Below are 15,002 nucleotides of genomic sequence, written 5' to 3'. Positions count from 1 at the left end.
TACTTTGCAATTTAATCAGAAAACTTAGCAGTTGCAAGAACACAAGAATCTATAAAATATTATAAAACCATTATATTGTATATAAATCAATAATAAATATATATTTTATATTATCTAATAAGTAATAATGATATTTCAGAGTACTTGTGCTATTTGTGGAACAAGTATAGAAGGATCTCCAGTACAAATAGAAGAGCATGGTCAGATAAAAGAACTCTGTAGTACAGAATGTTTTCAAAAGTATCAGTTAAAGGAAGGAGTTGTAACTTATCCTGAAAAGCCTAGAGGGAAACAATCTAATGGCACTCCATATCAGTATGAAAGCACAGGTTATTGAATTTTATTTTTATAATAATTGTTTAAAATTAAATACATTTATGGTATTCTTTGTTTTTAATTAGACAAGTTTTAATTTATGTATGAAATTAAATACTTATTATAACATTAATATTAGAAATTTATGGAGAAATATAGATCACTTCTGGAAGAAAATTCGCTGAGTTCAGCATCAAAATAGTTCCTTTTGTATTAACACAAGAATTTGATGAGTTTATAATCGTCATCCTCAGGTGAAAAGAATGATTTTAATGGAACGAATGTGCAGAATGTTCCAAGAAGAACAGAATTTTTAAATTCAAAACAGGTGTCGGTAATTCTGTTACGAACGTGCAATAGTTTTTGACATGTTTGAATTCTTAAATCTGCAATGGCAATACAATGTTAGGCGCGTTTCGTTGTTTAAACGTTGATACAATGCTACCCACACCCCGGGTAGATCAAGGGTGGGAACATTGCATTCTTCCGTAGTGGCTATGAGCAGCGCTTTCCAGATGAACACAAGCCTTCGATTGTTGCAGCATTTTAGTATTTCTGTTCTGGACCACAGCGGGTTGTAGCCTTGCTCGAGAACTTTTTTAGTGAGCTCTATAGTATGTTTTTCCTTGGCTACATCATCATAATGCTCTGCGAAGTGGGAGGAGAGCATTCTTGTTGTTACTCCTATATATCTTGTGATAGCTCCCGTTGCTGGATTTTCTAGGTGTATTGCATAAACTCCTGATTTTTGTAACGTGGTTAGCTTATCACGATCATTACAGATGCACCTACATAGATTTGGTAGAGGGGTTATGGGTAAAATGAAGTTGTACCACTGAAAGATGCGGCTGATGCGTATAGAAGGTGGTCTGAGATATGGCAACAAAGTCTGGATCATGGATGTTTTTTCTTTTCTGTGCAGCACGGTATGTGGGAATAGGGACTCCTTTACCCTGCGGAGTACATGATCATATTTGCCACATGCGAATCCAGCATGAGATACTGCCACTCTGACGATGTCTAATTCGATTTTTGCTGCTAGCTGCATCAACGGAAGCAATAGTGCCCTTCTAACAAGTGCAGCAATGGCAGCATTGATATACCGCAACAGTTGGAAAGCATATGCTGGGATAAAATACGGTAACATGTTAGATTTGTGATTAACTGCGAATTGCGGCCCCTCAACCGACTTTCTCGTATGCACAAATCCAAGAATGTTATTGATTCATCCTGTTCTTTCTCCCAAGTGAAACTGATAGTTGGGTATATGCTTGATAGTTGCTGCACAAACTTGAAAAATTCCTCCTCTGTATTCTTCGATATTATTAAGATATCGTCAACATAGCGTAGGTATAGTGACAGATAACTGATGACAAGAGGGGAGTAGAAAACTCTACATTCGATTTCTCTCATAACGAGCTCAGCTAAGACTGCAGATAGTGGGGAGCCCATAGGAATTCCTTGCTTCTGCAAGTAGACGTTCTTGTTGAAAAGGAAGTAGTTGTGCTTGGTGATGAAAGTTAGGGTGTCATCTATGTCTAGCACCTGTTGTATATTAAATCCTTTTCTGATGATCAAGGAACTGGCAAGCATTATGGCTTCGAAAACAGGCACAGATGGGTATAAGGACACCACATCCAATTTGTAGAAAGTGTAGGAGCATTCATGCGTTCTACTTATGCTGGAAACAATGGTGGACTTGGCAGCGACAGACATATGGTGAATCCGGAAGAAGTTCACGCAAAAACTTTGCGAGCTCCTTTTCTAGGAAATATGTAGGATGCAATCTCTTGTTTACCAGTGGATGTAACAGCCAGTTTGCTTTGTGTGTTTTTGGTTGGAAAAATAGCCTAGGGCATGCTACATTTGTGGGAGGATCAAGGCACCCAGTTAGGGTTGGGGCATTCCTGGTAATGCTATTATTTTCTTTGTCCTTCACAGTACTGTTGGCATCGGGTCATCGTTTATTACCTGCGAATGTGATTGCGATAGGAACTCATTGGCTCTAATGATAAAATCATCCTCCCTGCACAGAATGAATCATTTGTTCCTGTCAGAAATCAATAGCCTTAAGTCATTCCTAGCTAGGAATTGCGTTACTGCTTTTTGGTTCACGTAACGCTTAGGCGCACAAGATACTTGTTTCGCTGCCGCAAGTTTCGTGACGATTTCTATTTCCATTTGTGGGTATGTGGCTGCTGTCTGGCAGGACTTCAATGCTGCTAATGCAGCTGGCACTAACCAGTTGAGGTCGGTGTTGTTGGGGGAGAAAATGTACTTGGGTCCCCTTTGTAGGACGTTGTGCACTTCGACTGGCACATCCTTTTCCGCATAATTGTAATATGGAGTGGTTGTTACCACCCTTTTTTGTGTGTGTGATGAGCACATTAACCATTGGAGTTTTTTTTGCTCAATTTCTTTTTTATCGCCTGCATAGAATTGGATGCTATGCTCTGTATTTTTCCTAATTGAACATATAGCATGGAAGGGTCACACGTTTTAGAGAATTTTAGATGTCTCATACATTTGTTGTTCTGCTTCCGCGAGGCACTTGCGTTTGTTCCTGATTAGCTTAGCTAAGAAAGATTTTTCTACCTTCGGAATCATCCCTCGTAGGTACACCGGGAATGCCTTGCGTTTGAGTTGTATGCTCTTCAGTACTACCTGTTTTTTCTGCACATCAAAAGAAATTGCAGTTGGGCGAGTAATTTTTGCCACAGCTTCACTTGCTTCAGCAATAAAAAGAAAAGCTTTTTTTCAGTTTTCATCTTTAAGCAAAAATAAACTTAAAAACTCATGCCACGGTTTAAATGACTTCTGGAAGAAAATTCGCTGAGTTTGGAGTTAAAATAGTTCCTTTTGTACTAACACAAGCACTTTTGACGAGTTCTTGATCTACCCGGGGTGTGGGTAGCATTGTATCGATGTTTAAACAAAGAAATGCACCTAACATCGTATCGCCATTGCGGTGTCAATTCCACGTCTGCACCGCTCGCACCATAGATTTAAGAATTCAAACATGTCAAAAACTATTGCACGTTTGTAACGGAATTCCCAACACCTGTTTTGAATTTAAAAATTCTGTTCTTCTTGGAACATTCTGCACATTCATTCCATTAAAATCGTTCTTTACACCTGAGGATGACAATTATAAATTCGTCAAAAGTGCTTGTGTTAGTACAAAAGGAACTATTTTAACGCCAAACTCAGTGAATTTTTTTCCAAAAGTCATTTAAATCGTGGCGTGAGTTTTTAAGTTTATTTTTGAAATATAGATCACTCCCTGATTATAATGCCATTTGTTTTGGATATACAGTAAAACCTGTCCAAAATGGAAACTTAATAAAACAGAAACCTGCCAAACAGGAAAAAATATTCAATAATGTACAAGTCTGGTTTACACAGGTTTTACTATGTTATATATCTTTCTTTGTAGGTTTTAGCAGATCTATTTTATGTTGATATATTGCAGTATATTGTTCATAAACATAGGTGATATTTGGAAAATATCTGTATAAGTATATATGAACATTAAGTATTTTAGTTGTGATCAGCCACTTTTACTGTAATTTATAGTTGTATGGCCACTGATAACTTAAATGTCTATTAAATACATCAAACTCATGTCACACAGGTTCTTTGATGATTATTGGGCTGCAATTTGAAAAAATTGCTATAAATTTCCACCTTTGGCTGTCTGTTTGTCTTTCCTTAATCTCAAGAATGGAGTTAGATACATGAAAGACAAGATCAGATATGGAAACCTTAGGGACAGGAAGCCCCAATTAATTATATATGAACTTCGGATGCAAACTGGAGGTCACATTATTTCAATTCAAAAATTTTCCCATGAAAGGAGTTAGATAGATGACTGGCATGACTCTATTGCTAACATGAAAAGTATGATGTACAGGGACAAGACATTACTAATTTGAGGTGGAGAGCATATATTTTAAATTACATAAATTTTTAAAAATATGATTAAAAATTGCAGTCTGGTATTGTGATGATGTCACAATAAATAATTGTTTTTTAAAATGGCAGAATCTATAGGCTATTTTATTTTATTTCAGTTTTTTTTTGTTCAAAAATATTTTACTTACAACAAAGTTTATTCTTGATAAGATTAGACAGAGTATTTATTAGTTTACCAAAAAATTAATAAATTTTTCTCAAATTTATTATAAAATTTTTTAAAACATTATTTATAATGCAAGTTGGAGCCTTTTCCTGAAAAATTGCATTATAATTAGGGAACAGTGTTTATTTTCTGCATTTACATCTTAAAATAGATTGACAGGTGGATAGCCAAGCAATTAAGGTGACAGCTTACTGCTCTGGGGCCCAGGATCAAATTGAGACAGGTCAAGAAACCTCAGAAATTTTTCAGGGGTGTTCTGTCCCGATATGTTGGGCTCCATCTTCATCACTTGGTACCCCATTGTGGGCTTAGCTAAACTCATAATGGGCTTGCTAAAAAAAAGGCCCTCTTAGTGCCCATAGGACAGAAAGAGTTTTAAAAAAACTTAAAACAAATAGGTATTAAATGTACTTTAGAGAAACATTATTTTATCACAGATTTTTATTTGATAGGTTAGTAATATGTTAAAATCTAGTATAATTAACTGTTTTTTTGAGAAATTTAAAAAAATCATCATAGTGGTTTAAAAAATATTTGTGGAATTAACATTCTTTACCCTTGAATGAAACAATTTTATTGTGATTTTGTAATTTGATAATTGTTATTCTGTAAATTGTATTAACATAAAAATATTTACTTAGGATATTTTGATTGGGATGAATATATAAAGGAGACCAATTCCATTTCAGCACCTGCTTCATGTTTTAAACAGGTGAGAAATAGAGTTAATGTTTATTTAACATCACTTTGCATTTAAACTTTTAAATCATCAGTCTTAATATATTTTACTTTTTATTTAATCTGATTCAATGAAAATATGTTTTAAAACACATTGGTTTTTCAGAATTTAATTGTTATTAGACTGTTGAGTTTAATTTGATATACTAAATGTTTTAAAATATTTTTCCATTGTGTGAGGTTTGTTGACTAGGGGAAGAGAGAGACAGTTTGGCTCAAGTCAAGATGAATGTGGGATAGGGTTTTGTATGTGGATGATATGGTGGACATACTGAGGCAAAGTATCATTACAGATGAATCCCATTTATTTGGAAATAAACTGGTAGCTTGAAATTTAGTACAAAGGATACTCCACTCAAACTATGATGTGAAGAATTCAGTTCACCTTCAACAAAGTCCCTTAATGTGGCAACAGCTTTGGGACAGTGTCATGATCAGGTTCAGAAACGGGATGGGTAATGGTTAGCGTGAGGATAGCTTGCATCCGTCTTCACTGAATCGCAGGCATCATCGCCTGCAGTTCAGTGAAGACAGATGTAACAGCACTTTGATGACGACAATGATGATAGTAGACACAAACACAGAAAAAGGGGTGCATAGGATTACTTCATGAACTTGAGAGAGGAAAATCTGCTGCTTGTCCTTGAAATTCAAGGTTTTTAAAGGAGTTTATCTTCAAATTCCATGCTTCCATGCTTCAGTTGGTCTTGATTTCCTCTCATTGCTTTTCATTTGGTCTCCTTCTCTGTTTCTGGATGGCAATAAGATTGGTTTAAGTCACAACGATTTTTGGTATTCAATTGACATCATATTTCGACTCTTACTGGATGATGGAACTGTTGATGGAACTTCGAAATCTGCATTCATAATTTAGATTATTATAGTTTTCATTCTGACATCTAGGAATTTTAACTACAACACAACGTTTTTCTTTCATTAAACTCTACTGTTCATTAATCATTTACTGTTCAGTTTCCCTGATTCAATTAAATTCTGTCACTTTGATATGAGTGTCAGAATCAAAGTTCAAACTCTCTAATCTGACATAGATGTAGATATTAGCACGTGCACTTGGCAAATCATTTACATTTACATTGCTTTGTGTTAGATTTCCTTTCAGTATTAAAATTTTTTCTTTGTGCCTGCAACAGGAGGTTTGGACTCTGGAACTTCACACTTGCACTAAAGTGAAATGTGAAAATTGTGAACAGAAATTCATATAAGCACAATTAGTCATATTTTAAGTTACCAGTTAAAAGACGTATCACATCAAATACAAAAATAATGTTTAAATTTATTGTCATGGCACTTCATACAGAAATAAAAAATATACAGTAGAACCCAATTAACTGAGGTGTCCTGCATTATCTGAGGCAATTTTCAAGTGAATGCATTACTTTAATTACAATTCATAAAAACTTTGTCATGTGAGCTCATAAATACTGTAGTACTTTTAATGTTAACTGTACCAAATGAGTGACTGATGCTGAGATGACTTCAAAACATTGCAGCAAAGAAGGAAGGTATTACCATAAAACAAAAAACTCTAAAGGACTTTTTAAAGAAAGTTTAAAATAGTAACATGCATGAAATAATATACAAAATGATTTGTTTCTGTTACCTTTTATTATTTAACTTCAACATCAGACAAACTAGTCATATCAAAATGTAACTTATGGTAATACACATTTCAATTCCTAAAACTATTTTATTTATTATATAATAAATGGTATTTAAAAACTGTTGTTCTTACATATGATTAAATCCAGTAAAAATAGAGGATTAAAAGTGATGCAGTATAACAAGTTTTATGCCTTTGTGTCCTTAACTTATAGTTTTTATAATTTAATTGTCTACTAGGACTTATTTATTATACTGTAGGACTGATTCTGCAAATTAAGAAAACAAATCAGAATAAACAATCTTTATTTTTCACCTGAACACATTATACAATGTTGTTGTGTTTTGGACCTGTTGGTCCCTGATCAGCAAGTTTACGAATGAAATTCTCTAAAATGATACAATATAAATCATTATACAGTAAGACCCCGCTTAACGCGGAAGATGCATTTCCAGACGACAAAGTGCTAAGTGAAACAGCGTTAAACAAGACCATTTTAACATAGAGTAAATAGGGATAGGGGAACACACAACCAAAAACTAAGCAATTTTACTATAATTTTTAGTTATTTTTATATAAATTTTTGCATAATAATATATGTTAAATAACACATAAACATGTGCACAGAAATGTAAAGTTAATTTTTTGTGAAGAAGGTCCTGGCTCTTCTGAAATTCTTGCTTTTTGCGATGAAGTCCTGTAGTTTCATTGGTCGCTTTCTTTTTCTTTCCTTAAGCAAATGTCGGTAGCAGAAGATGCATATCCAAAATGCCTTGTTTTGCTTTGGCACTCCTATCAAAATCTGGATCATTCGCTATAGTTTGATCAATGATTTTGGTTATCATTGCCAAACTTTTCCTAAGGAAATCTGTAGCAAGTTCTTTGGGTTCTTCGTCTTCAGAATCTCTATTTTCCAGTTCTACATGAATTCCTTGTTCTGCCAGTTCTTGAAGTCATTGTTGGTAAGCTCTTACCAGAAACCTGCAGTAACTCCCCAATATCTTGCTTGTCCACATCTCCTGTATCGATTAAGTTGACAATTTTGTCAACCTAACAATACAGTGATAGACTCTTCTCAATGAGAATTCTTGGATACCTCCAGCCATAACTTCTTCCACACTCCGTTCATGCATTTATCAGTTAATTCTTGCCAAGAGAAGTTGGTATTTCCTATGGCATCCATGATATATTTTTTCCAAAATTGAACAAAACAAACATAGATTTAAGGGAAGTACAGTGCTACGGCGAATTGCCACCTTTTGCTGATTGGTTTGTGTTTGGGAATAATCACATTATATATGAATCAGTGAAATTTTGAGTGTTTTTTAGGCATCAAGCAGACCGCATTATATTGAATTAGCGTTAAGCGGGGTCTTACTGTATTAGTGATTTTTCTGAAATGGTCATGGCCATCTACCGTATTTTACAGACTATAGGATGCACTTTTTTCTTCGAAAAATTGCCTCCAAAATTCAGGTGCGTCTTATAGGTATTTTAAAAAAAATTGTTTAAAAATCAAGGTGCGTCTTATAGTCCATAAAATACGGTATTTAATTTGAGTTTTCTGCTATCTAAGCATTGGTTCACATTACCTGAGATAATCAGAGTTCTACTGTATTTCAGTCTTGAATATATGTGCATATAAAGACTAAATACTTAGCAAAAAGGTTTACTAATAATCATAATTAAATAATAAATTGAGTAATAAATAATAAAATTCATAAATAAATAATATTTAATTAATATTAATGTCTTCTTAGTATCCCGTTCCTCAACCAAATGAATTTAAAATTGGAATGAAATTAGAAGCTTTGGATCCAAGGAATGTTACTTCAACATGTATTGCTACTGTAGTTGGTATACAAGGACCAAGACTGAGACTAAGGTTAGATGGAGGTGATAATAAAAATGATTTCTGGAGATTAGTGGACTCATCAGAAATTCATCCAATTGGATATTGTGAAAAAAATGGAGGAATGCTTCAACCACCTCTTGGTTTTAGAATGAATGCATCATCTTGGCCGATGTTTCTTTTAAAAACTTTAAATGGAGCTGAAATTGCACCAGCAAAAATATTTAAAAAGGTTTAAGATTGTTACTAAATATAAGCAATAATAATTTTATTTCTTCATATTTTATTAAGCATGAAATTTGTTTTAATAGGAACCTCCAGCACCAAAAAGTAATGATTTTAAAGTTGGAATGAAGCTTGAAGCTTTAGATCGAAAAAATCCTCATTTAATATGTCCTGCAACTGTAGGTGCTATAAAAGATGAAATGATATTTGTAACTTTTGATGGATGGAGAGGAGCATTTGATTATTGGTGCCCTTTTAATTCTCGAGATATATTTCCTGTTGGATGGTGTAAAGCTAGTGGACATCCTTTGCAACCTCCAGGGAATAAAGGTAAAGGTAAATATGAATCATTTTTTATTTTTTAATATTGAATTCATAAATTTTTTTATTTTATGTATTTTAGTTAAAAGCAGCTATTTTACTCTTTTTTACAGGAAAAGAAAAACTTTTATTCAATTGTATCATGCATAATTTTTTATTTATAATTTTATTTCTTTTAAACTTTTTTGAACATTTTGAAAATTCAAAAATGATCTTATTACTGTAAGTAATAAGTATAATAAGTTACAATAGTTACAACTGAAAAATAGATATTGAAACAAATTAAAAATAAAATTAAAATTTATTGTTTCTGAAGGAGTTTAAAACTCTAGGAAGATTTGACATTAGATAAGTAAAAAATCATTGTAAAATTGAATCATTTAAAATCTGACAATTTAAAGCAAATACAATCTTTTACTATTAATAATAGTTATGTATAAGGGGTTATCTCATATTAAAATTTTTATAAAGCTAATTTATTAAATAAATATTTGACTATTCTGACCTACTAAAAATGCATATTAACTTGAAATACCTTGTTGCAGCCCTCATCAGTTAGGAACTTATTGGTCAGATACAACCATATTATATGACTGATACAATGATACAATTTACATCTAAAAATATATATACTATATAACATTAAAATAGCATAAACAAATAGCTAGCTGTTGACAGCCATTTATTTATGCTCTAGTGTTTATATAACTAATGACATAATGATATTTTACGATCACAATTATAAATATTGCCATTAGTTATAATATAAATATATATATTAAAATTATAATGTTTTAACTTAAATGAATATATGTTAAAAAATAAAGCACTAAATTCAATTTTCTGACTTTTTATTTAAATTTTTTGGAAATTTTTTGAATGCCCTTCTTATTTATATAAAAAGCTACAAATTTTACTAAATATATTATGTATCCAGTTAATAGAAAATTACAATAAATAAAAATAAATTACACAAAACAAGAATAAAATGATTTAAAATCCATTTCATTACTGAAAATAACAAAGAAATGCTAACCTAGAGAATATAGAATTTTGTTCATTTGAAGTCCATTAAATTTGATATCTGTTAATTTGAGTATTTTTTATTAATATTTACAATGTATTTACTATTATTAATTATTGATTTTCATGACATTTTTACAGAAATTAAAACTGAAATGAACTGCTTTAACATTGTTTATTTTGTAATGGAAATATGAATTATAAAATCATAAATGCAAAGCTTATGAAGAGTTAAAAACAAACTAGGAACATGACTTTTCCTTGAAAATAGCCAGAAACTGTCTTTCTCTACTTATTTGTTTTCAAATGAATTATGATCATAAGTGTTGTATCATTATATCTAATATTAAAAATATAAAAGAAAAAAATCTTGTATAATTTTATAAAAACTATATATTATACTTAATTAAAAAAAGTATTTTTGAGAGTAATTTGAATTTTAATAATGAGCCAAATGATTGCCATATTGATCAGGCTACTTTACCACTACTATTAATAATTAAATTCTAAGTAACTTGGTACTAGAAGTTGGCGTTATGTACCATCTCTTATTACTTAGAATTAAATTATTAATTGTAGCAGTAAAGTAGTCTGACTCAATACATCAATTGTTTGACTTACTGGTATTATTAAAAACATTGGGCTTTGATATGTTTATAGATGTATAATTTGAGTTTTAATTATAATTTTGAAATTGAAAATGCCTTCAATCCTGTTTTTAAATTAATTTTATATTATATAAATCAGGTGTGGCCAAACTTTTATCCCTTAGGGGCTACTTTTTCAGTAAAATAAAATATAGTCTGCGGGCGACTATGAATATGGGCAAACAATTTTAGGATTTTTCATAGATATTTTAATAAATAATAAATAATGATAACTTTTTATTTTTTTCCGGCCTGTACTTGGTTTATTCATTCTAAAATAATAGAGTTAAATACTAATAACATTTAAAACAATAATTAATAAACTAACATACCTGCTTCTGTTTGCTGAATGAATAAATAAAAAAACTAAAATTGAAAGTAAATACAAGTGCACAAACAAGGAGTAACAAGTTGATTGAAGCCAGGGGCTGTCTAGTTACTGTCTGACACATGATTTTGCGCCATTTTATGCGATTGCCATTTATATGCGCATGTGTTGTGACTACAGTTAATTTAAGTTAACATTCATTTGCATTGTTCATTGGGATAAATACAAACAGTATGGGTACGTTGCACAGACAGTCTATTATTGTAAGAATAAATTATCAAATTAAGATTTTTAAACATTAATTTAAGTGAAAGCAAATTGTTCAACTTTAGCTTTGCGGGCTACATTCAAAACCTTTGCGGTCGACCGGTTGACCACGGTCTACGTGTTGGCCATCCCTGATATAAATTATTGAAAATATACACAAAGGGTGAGTCAAAAGTCCCTTGCACTCTTTGATTCCAAAAGTACTGAAGATGTATTAATTTTGTTAATGTCATTACATAGTACATCATCAAAGAGAATTGGATAGGTGCAAAAAAGGTCCAATCTGATTCTTCATGTATGATGTGCTATGTAACTACATTAACAAAATTCATATATCTGCAGTGCTTTTGGAATGAAAAGGATGTAAGGGACTCCTTATTTGTTGTGTACATTTTCATTCATTTTCAAGATGTTCATTTTAAAAATTTGATTTTATATGATTTAGTTTGGACAACTGGAAAATATAAAGTAAAGGTCAATCCACCACCTCTTACACCGCCAGTACCACCACCACCTCCAGCTCGAGTTCCTTCTCCTCGTCTGAGTCAAAGTCCTAGCAGTAGTACTCGTGCTAAAACATCTAGTAATTCAAATCCAGAAAAGCCATCACAACAGACAAATGCCTCAAGTACAACAACTGTTGAAAGTGAAGAAATTGGAAATCCTGAAAATAAAATTAAACCTCCAAGATCTCCAAATGTTTTAATTACTGAACCAGATACTAGTTCCATTGCAAAACAAACTCCTACAGGTGAGAATATATCATTATTTCTAATAATTAAATGAGTTTTTTACAAGCAATATAGTTAATCCTTACATTATTAATTAGTTTCTTAATTTCTCTGATTTAAGTAAAAATAAATTTTAGTGTAAATTTTTACAATAATAAACTTATGTGAAGTGTTCAATGAATTATTAAATTATGCTATTGAACTGAGATATTGTAAAAATTACAATTATCATAATTTAAAATTTACCAATAATTAACATACACTTTTTAAAAGAACGTATTTTTATTTTTGTATTACTGAGAACAAGTTTAATTTAATACTAACAATATTAACAATTTAATATATACCGTATTTTATGGACTGTAAGGCGCCACGGACTATAAGACGCACCTTAATTTTTAAGCAATTTTTAAAAAAAATACCTATAGGAGGCTACGGACTATAAGACACTCCTGAATTTTGGAGGCAATTTTTCGAAGAAAAAAGTGCGTCTTATAGTCCGTAAAATACGGTAACTAAAAATTCATCAGTAATACAAGAGTGAAAATCTTTCTTTTCTCTGTTTTTGAATTTATCCTTAATTATTGTATAATTAAGATAAAATTTTTATATTCGTTTATGTATCATTCAGAGAAATATATTTTTATCTTTTATGACAATTCATAATCAATGGTAATTAATAGAAGCAATTCCTTTATCTTTAACATTCAGGGAAATTGAAAATAATTTTGATTATGACAGACACTTTACATAGGCAATTCATTCTTGTACTGTACTGTACATAAACAGTGGGTGATTGGTTAACGAACTCAATCCATTCCAAGACTTTGTTCGCTATCCGAATTGTTTATTAACCGATTATTGATTTACCATAGGTTTTTATGGGAATTTGATTAATTTGTTCTGGAAACTCCAAAAAATAAAAAAATATATACTACATTTATTTATATGTAATAATAAAAATACATATATACACACTCTTGCATTTTTATTAGTTGTGTTTTTTCCATTTGTGGGGTTAATGAATCTGTCTAATGTCGATTGCTTTTTTCTCTTCTTCAGGATTTTTCAGACATAATTAATAGCATTGTAATTGTAGAGATTCCCAAGCCTATTAACTTCAACGTGGTTTGGATGCCATTCTAAGACCACTGTTCTGACATCCTCTCACTTCTTTAAAAGATCTTTAATAGCAAATATCAGTATTAATCCTCTTTTTCAGAAGAAAACATATTTCGCTGAGTTTCTTGGTGTTCTGTCGTCAGATCTGTTTCAGGTTCCATTATGAGCTCTTCAATGTTCTTTATTTCTCAGATGTGATTTTTGTTACTCCTTTGGCTGCTAGAGTCTTCTTGATTATACGGTATCGTTTTTAGATAAGATTGAACTGCAGCCTACTCTGGATCTGTTCAAGCCATACTGCCCAGCAACATCAGACATCTTCTGCCACTCTCTACCTTTGCTATTATACTCTCATCTTTTGAAAATAAAAATTGATGCAAAACTTAACAAGTGCTGGCTCGACAGTCTTGTGAATACTATAAAAAGTTGTTTCTATCAGAAAAGTAAAAGGCTGGAATTACAAGAGAAAGTTTCAAAGTTTGGAGGAATACTATCTATCCAATCAGTATATACCAGGTTGAGCATTAATGTCAATGTTTCCTGCACTTTGAAAAATTTTGAATTGTTGCCTGAAGACCAGGGAAGACCAATCAGTGTTCATTATTTTACATTGCTTTTTCTTGTGTTTGGTCTGTGAAATGTTCGTTGTCCAAACATAAAAATCTTTTGCAAAAATGTTTGTTATCCAATTTGTTCGTAGTCTGAACTGTTCGTTAACCAATCACCCACTATATAAGATATATCAAGTAGTGCAAAAATTAACACAAAACATTAAATTACCAATATATTTATAAGACTTAATTTGAGTAAATTTTAAAGAAAACATAAAACCAACTATCTAGTAGTGTTACTTAATAAATAAAATTCAAAAATTACAAAATAGGTGAAAGCAGTTTTGATAAAATAACTTATTGTCATCAGACAATAGAATGGAATATAGATTTAAAACTAAACTAGTGAATGTTTTGAATTAAACCGATGTTTTAAATAAAAGATAGGGGTAGTAACAACTAAAATAAAAATAAAATCCAACTTAATCCAATAAAATAAAAATATACATTGGGAAAAGAAATGTCTACTTCAACATTTTAACCAGTGAAATCCATTGCTCTAGCAGGCTTAGAATAAATTGGCTACATGGATTGGAAGTTACAATATGTATTGTTTTCCATACATAAACTAAAGTTAGGTTAGAGCAGGGATGCACTAATTGAATATCTGCCCTAACAGGTTCAAAAGTAATAACTAATACAGATTTAGCTAATTTTATCATAGATTTTGCAAGAAAATGTTCTTTTGATGTTCTGATCTACACATTGCAAGCATTCTAGATATTGTGTTGATATAGGAGATGAAACTAGTCAAAGCTAAATTATGTAGGGAACTTCATAAACACCATATTTCTTCATCATAGATATCAGATCCCTATTATTAGTAGTTAACCTATGTAGAGACAGTTAGGATTGGATGGGTAAAACATAAACTTCCAAAGCAACCAAGATAATTTTAAAGAAATATTACCTATAAAAGGAATTGAATGTTAGTAAATTTTAGCAGTGGCCTAGTGCTCTTAGAAACTGAAAATACAGAATATTATTAAGAAAATTGAATTTATTGATGGAATTAATATTCATATAAAAGGGTTAATAGTGTTTAATACATAGCTTTAAA

General features: G+C 31.4%; 1 protein-coding gene across 3 annotated transcripts in view; it reads left to right on the top strand.

Annotated features, from left to right (window-relative positions):
- The window catches only part of Scm (Polycomb protein Scm), a 117,393-nt gene that overhangs the window by 58,512 nt on the left and 43,879 nt on the right, over nucleotides 1-15,002 (top strand). For 2 of the 3 annotated variants that reach the window (XM_067262617.1, XM_067262619.1), the window contains exons 4-8: nucleotides 140-329; nucleotides 5,098-5,168; nucleotides 8,576-8,899; nucleotides 8,979-9,228; nucleotides 11,924-12,229. In XM_067262617.1, coding sequence (XP_067118718.1) covers nucleotides 140-329; nucleotides 5,098-5,168; nucleotides 8,576-8,899; nucleotides 8,979-9,228; nucleotides 11,924-12,229 — 1,141 coding nt within the window. The remainder of the gene's footprint in view (nucleotides 1-139; nucleotides 330-5,097; nucleotides 5,169-8,575; nucleotides 8,900-8,978; nucleotides 9,229-11,923; nucleotides 12,230-15,002) is intronic. The other variant, XM_067262618.1, reaches the window with a different exon arrangement.

Source organism: Centruroides vittatus, unplaced genomic scaffold (assembly GCF_030686945.1).
Source record: "Centruroides vittatus isolate TY-2023 unplaced genomic scaffold, ASM3068694v2 contig_150, whole genome shotgun sequence".
NCBI classification, from domain to species: Eukaryota; Metazoa; Arthropoda; class Arachnida; order Scorpiones; family Buthidae; genus Centruroides; species Centruroides vittatus.
The sequence above is the reverse complement of the archived record's forward strand: the minus strand, read 5'-3'. Positions and strand labels throughout refer to the sequence as shown.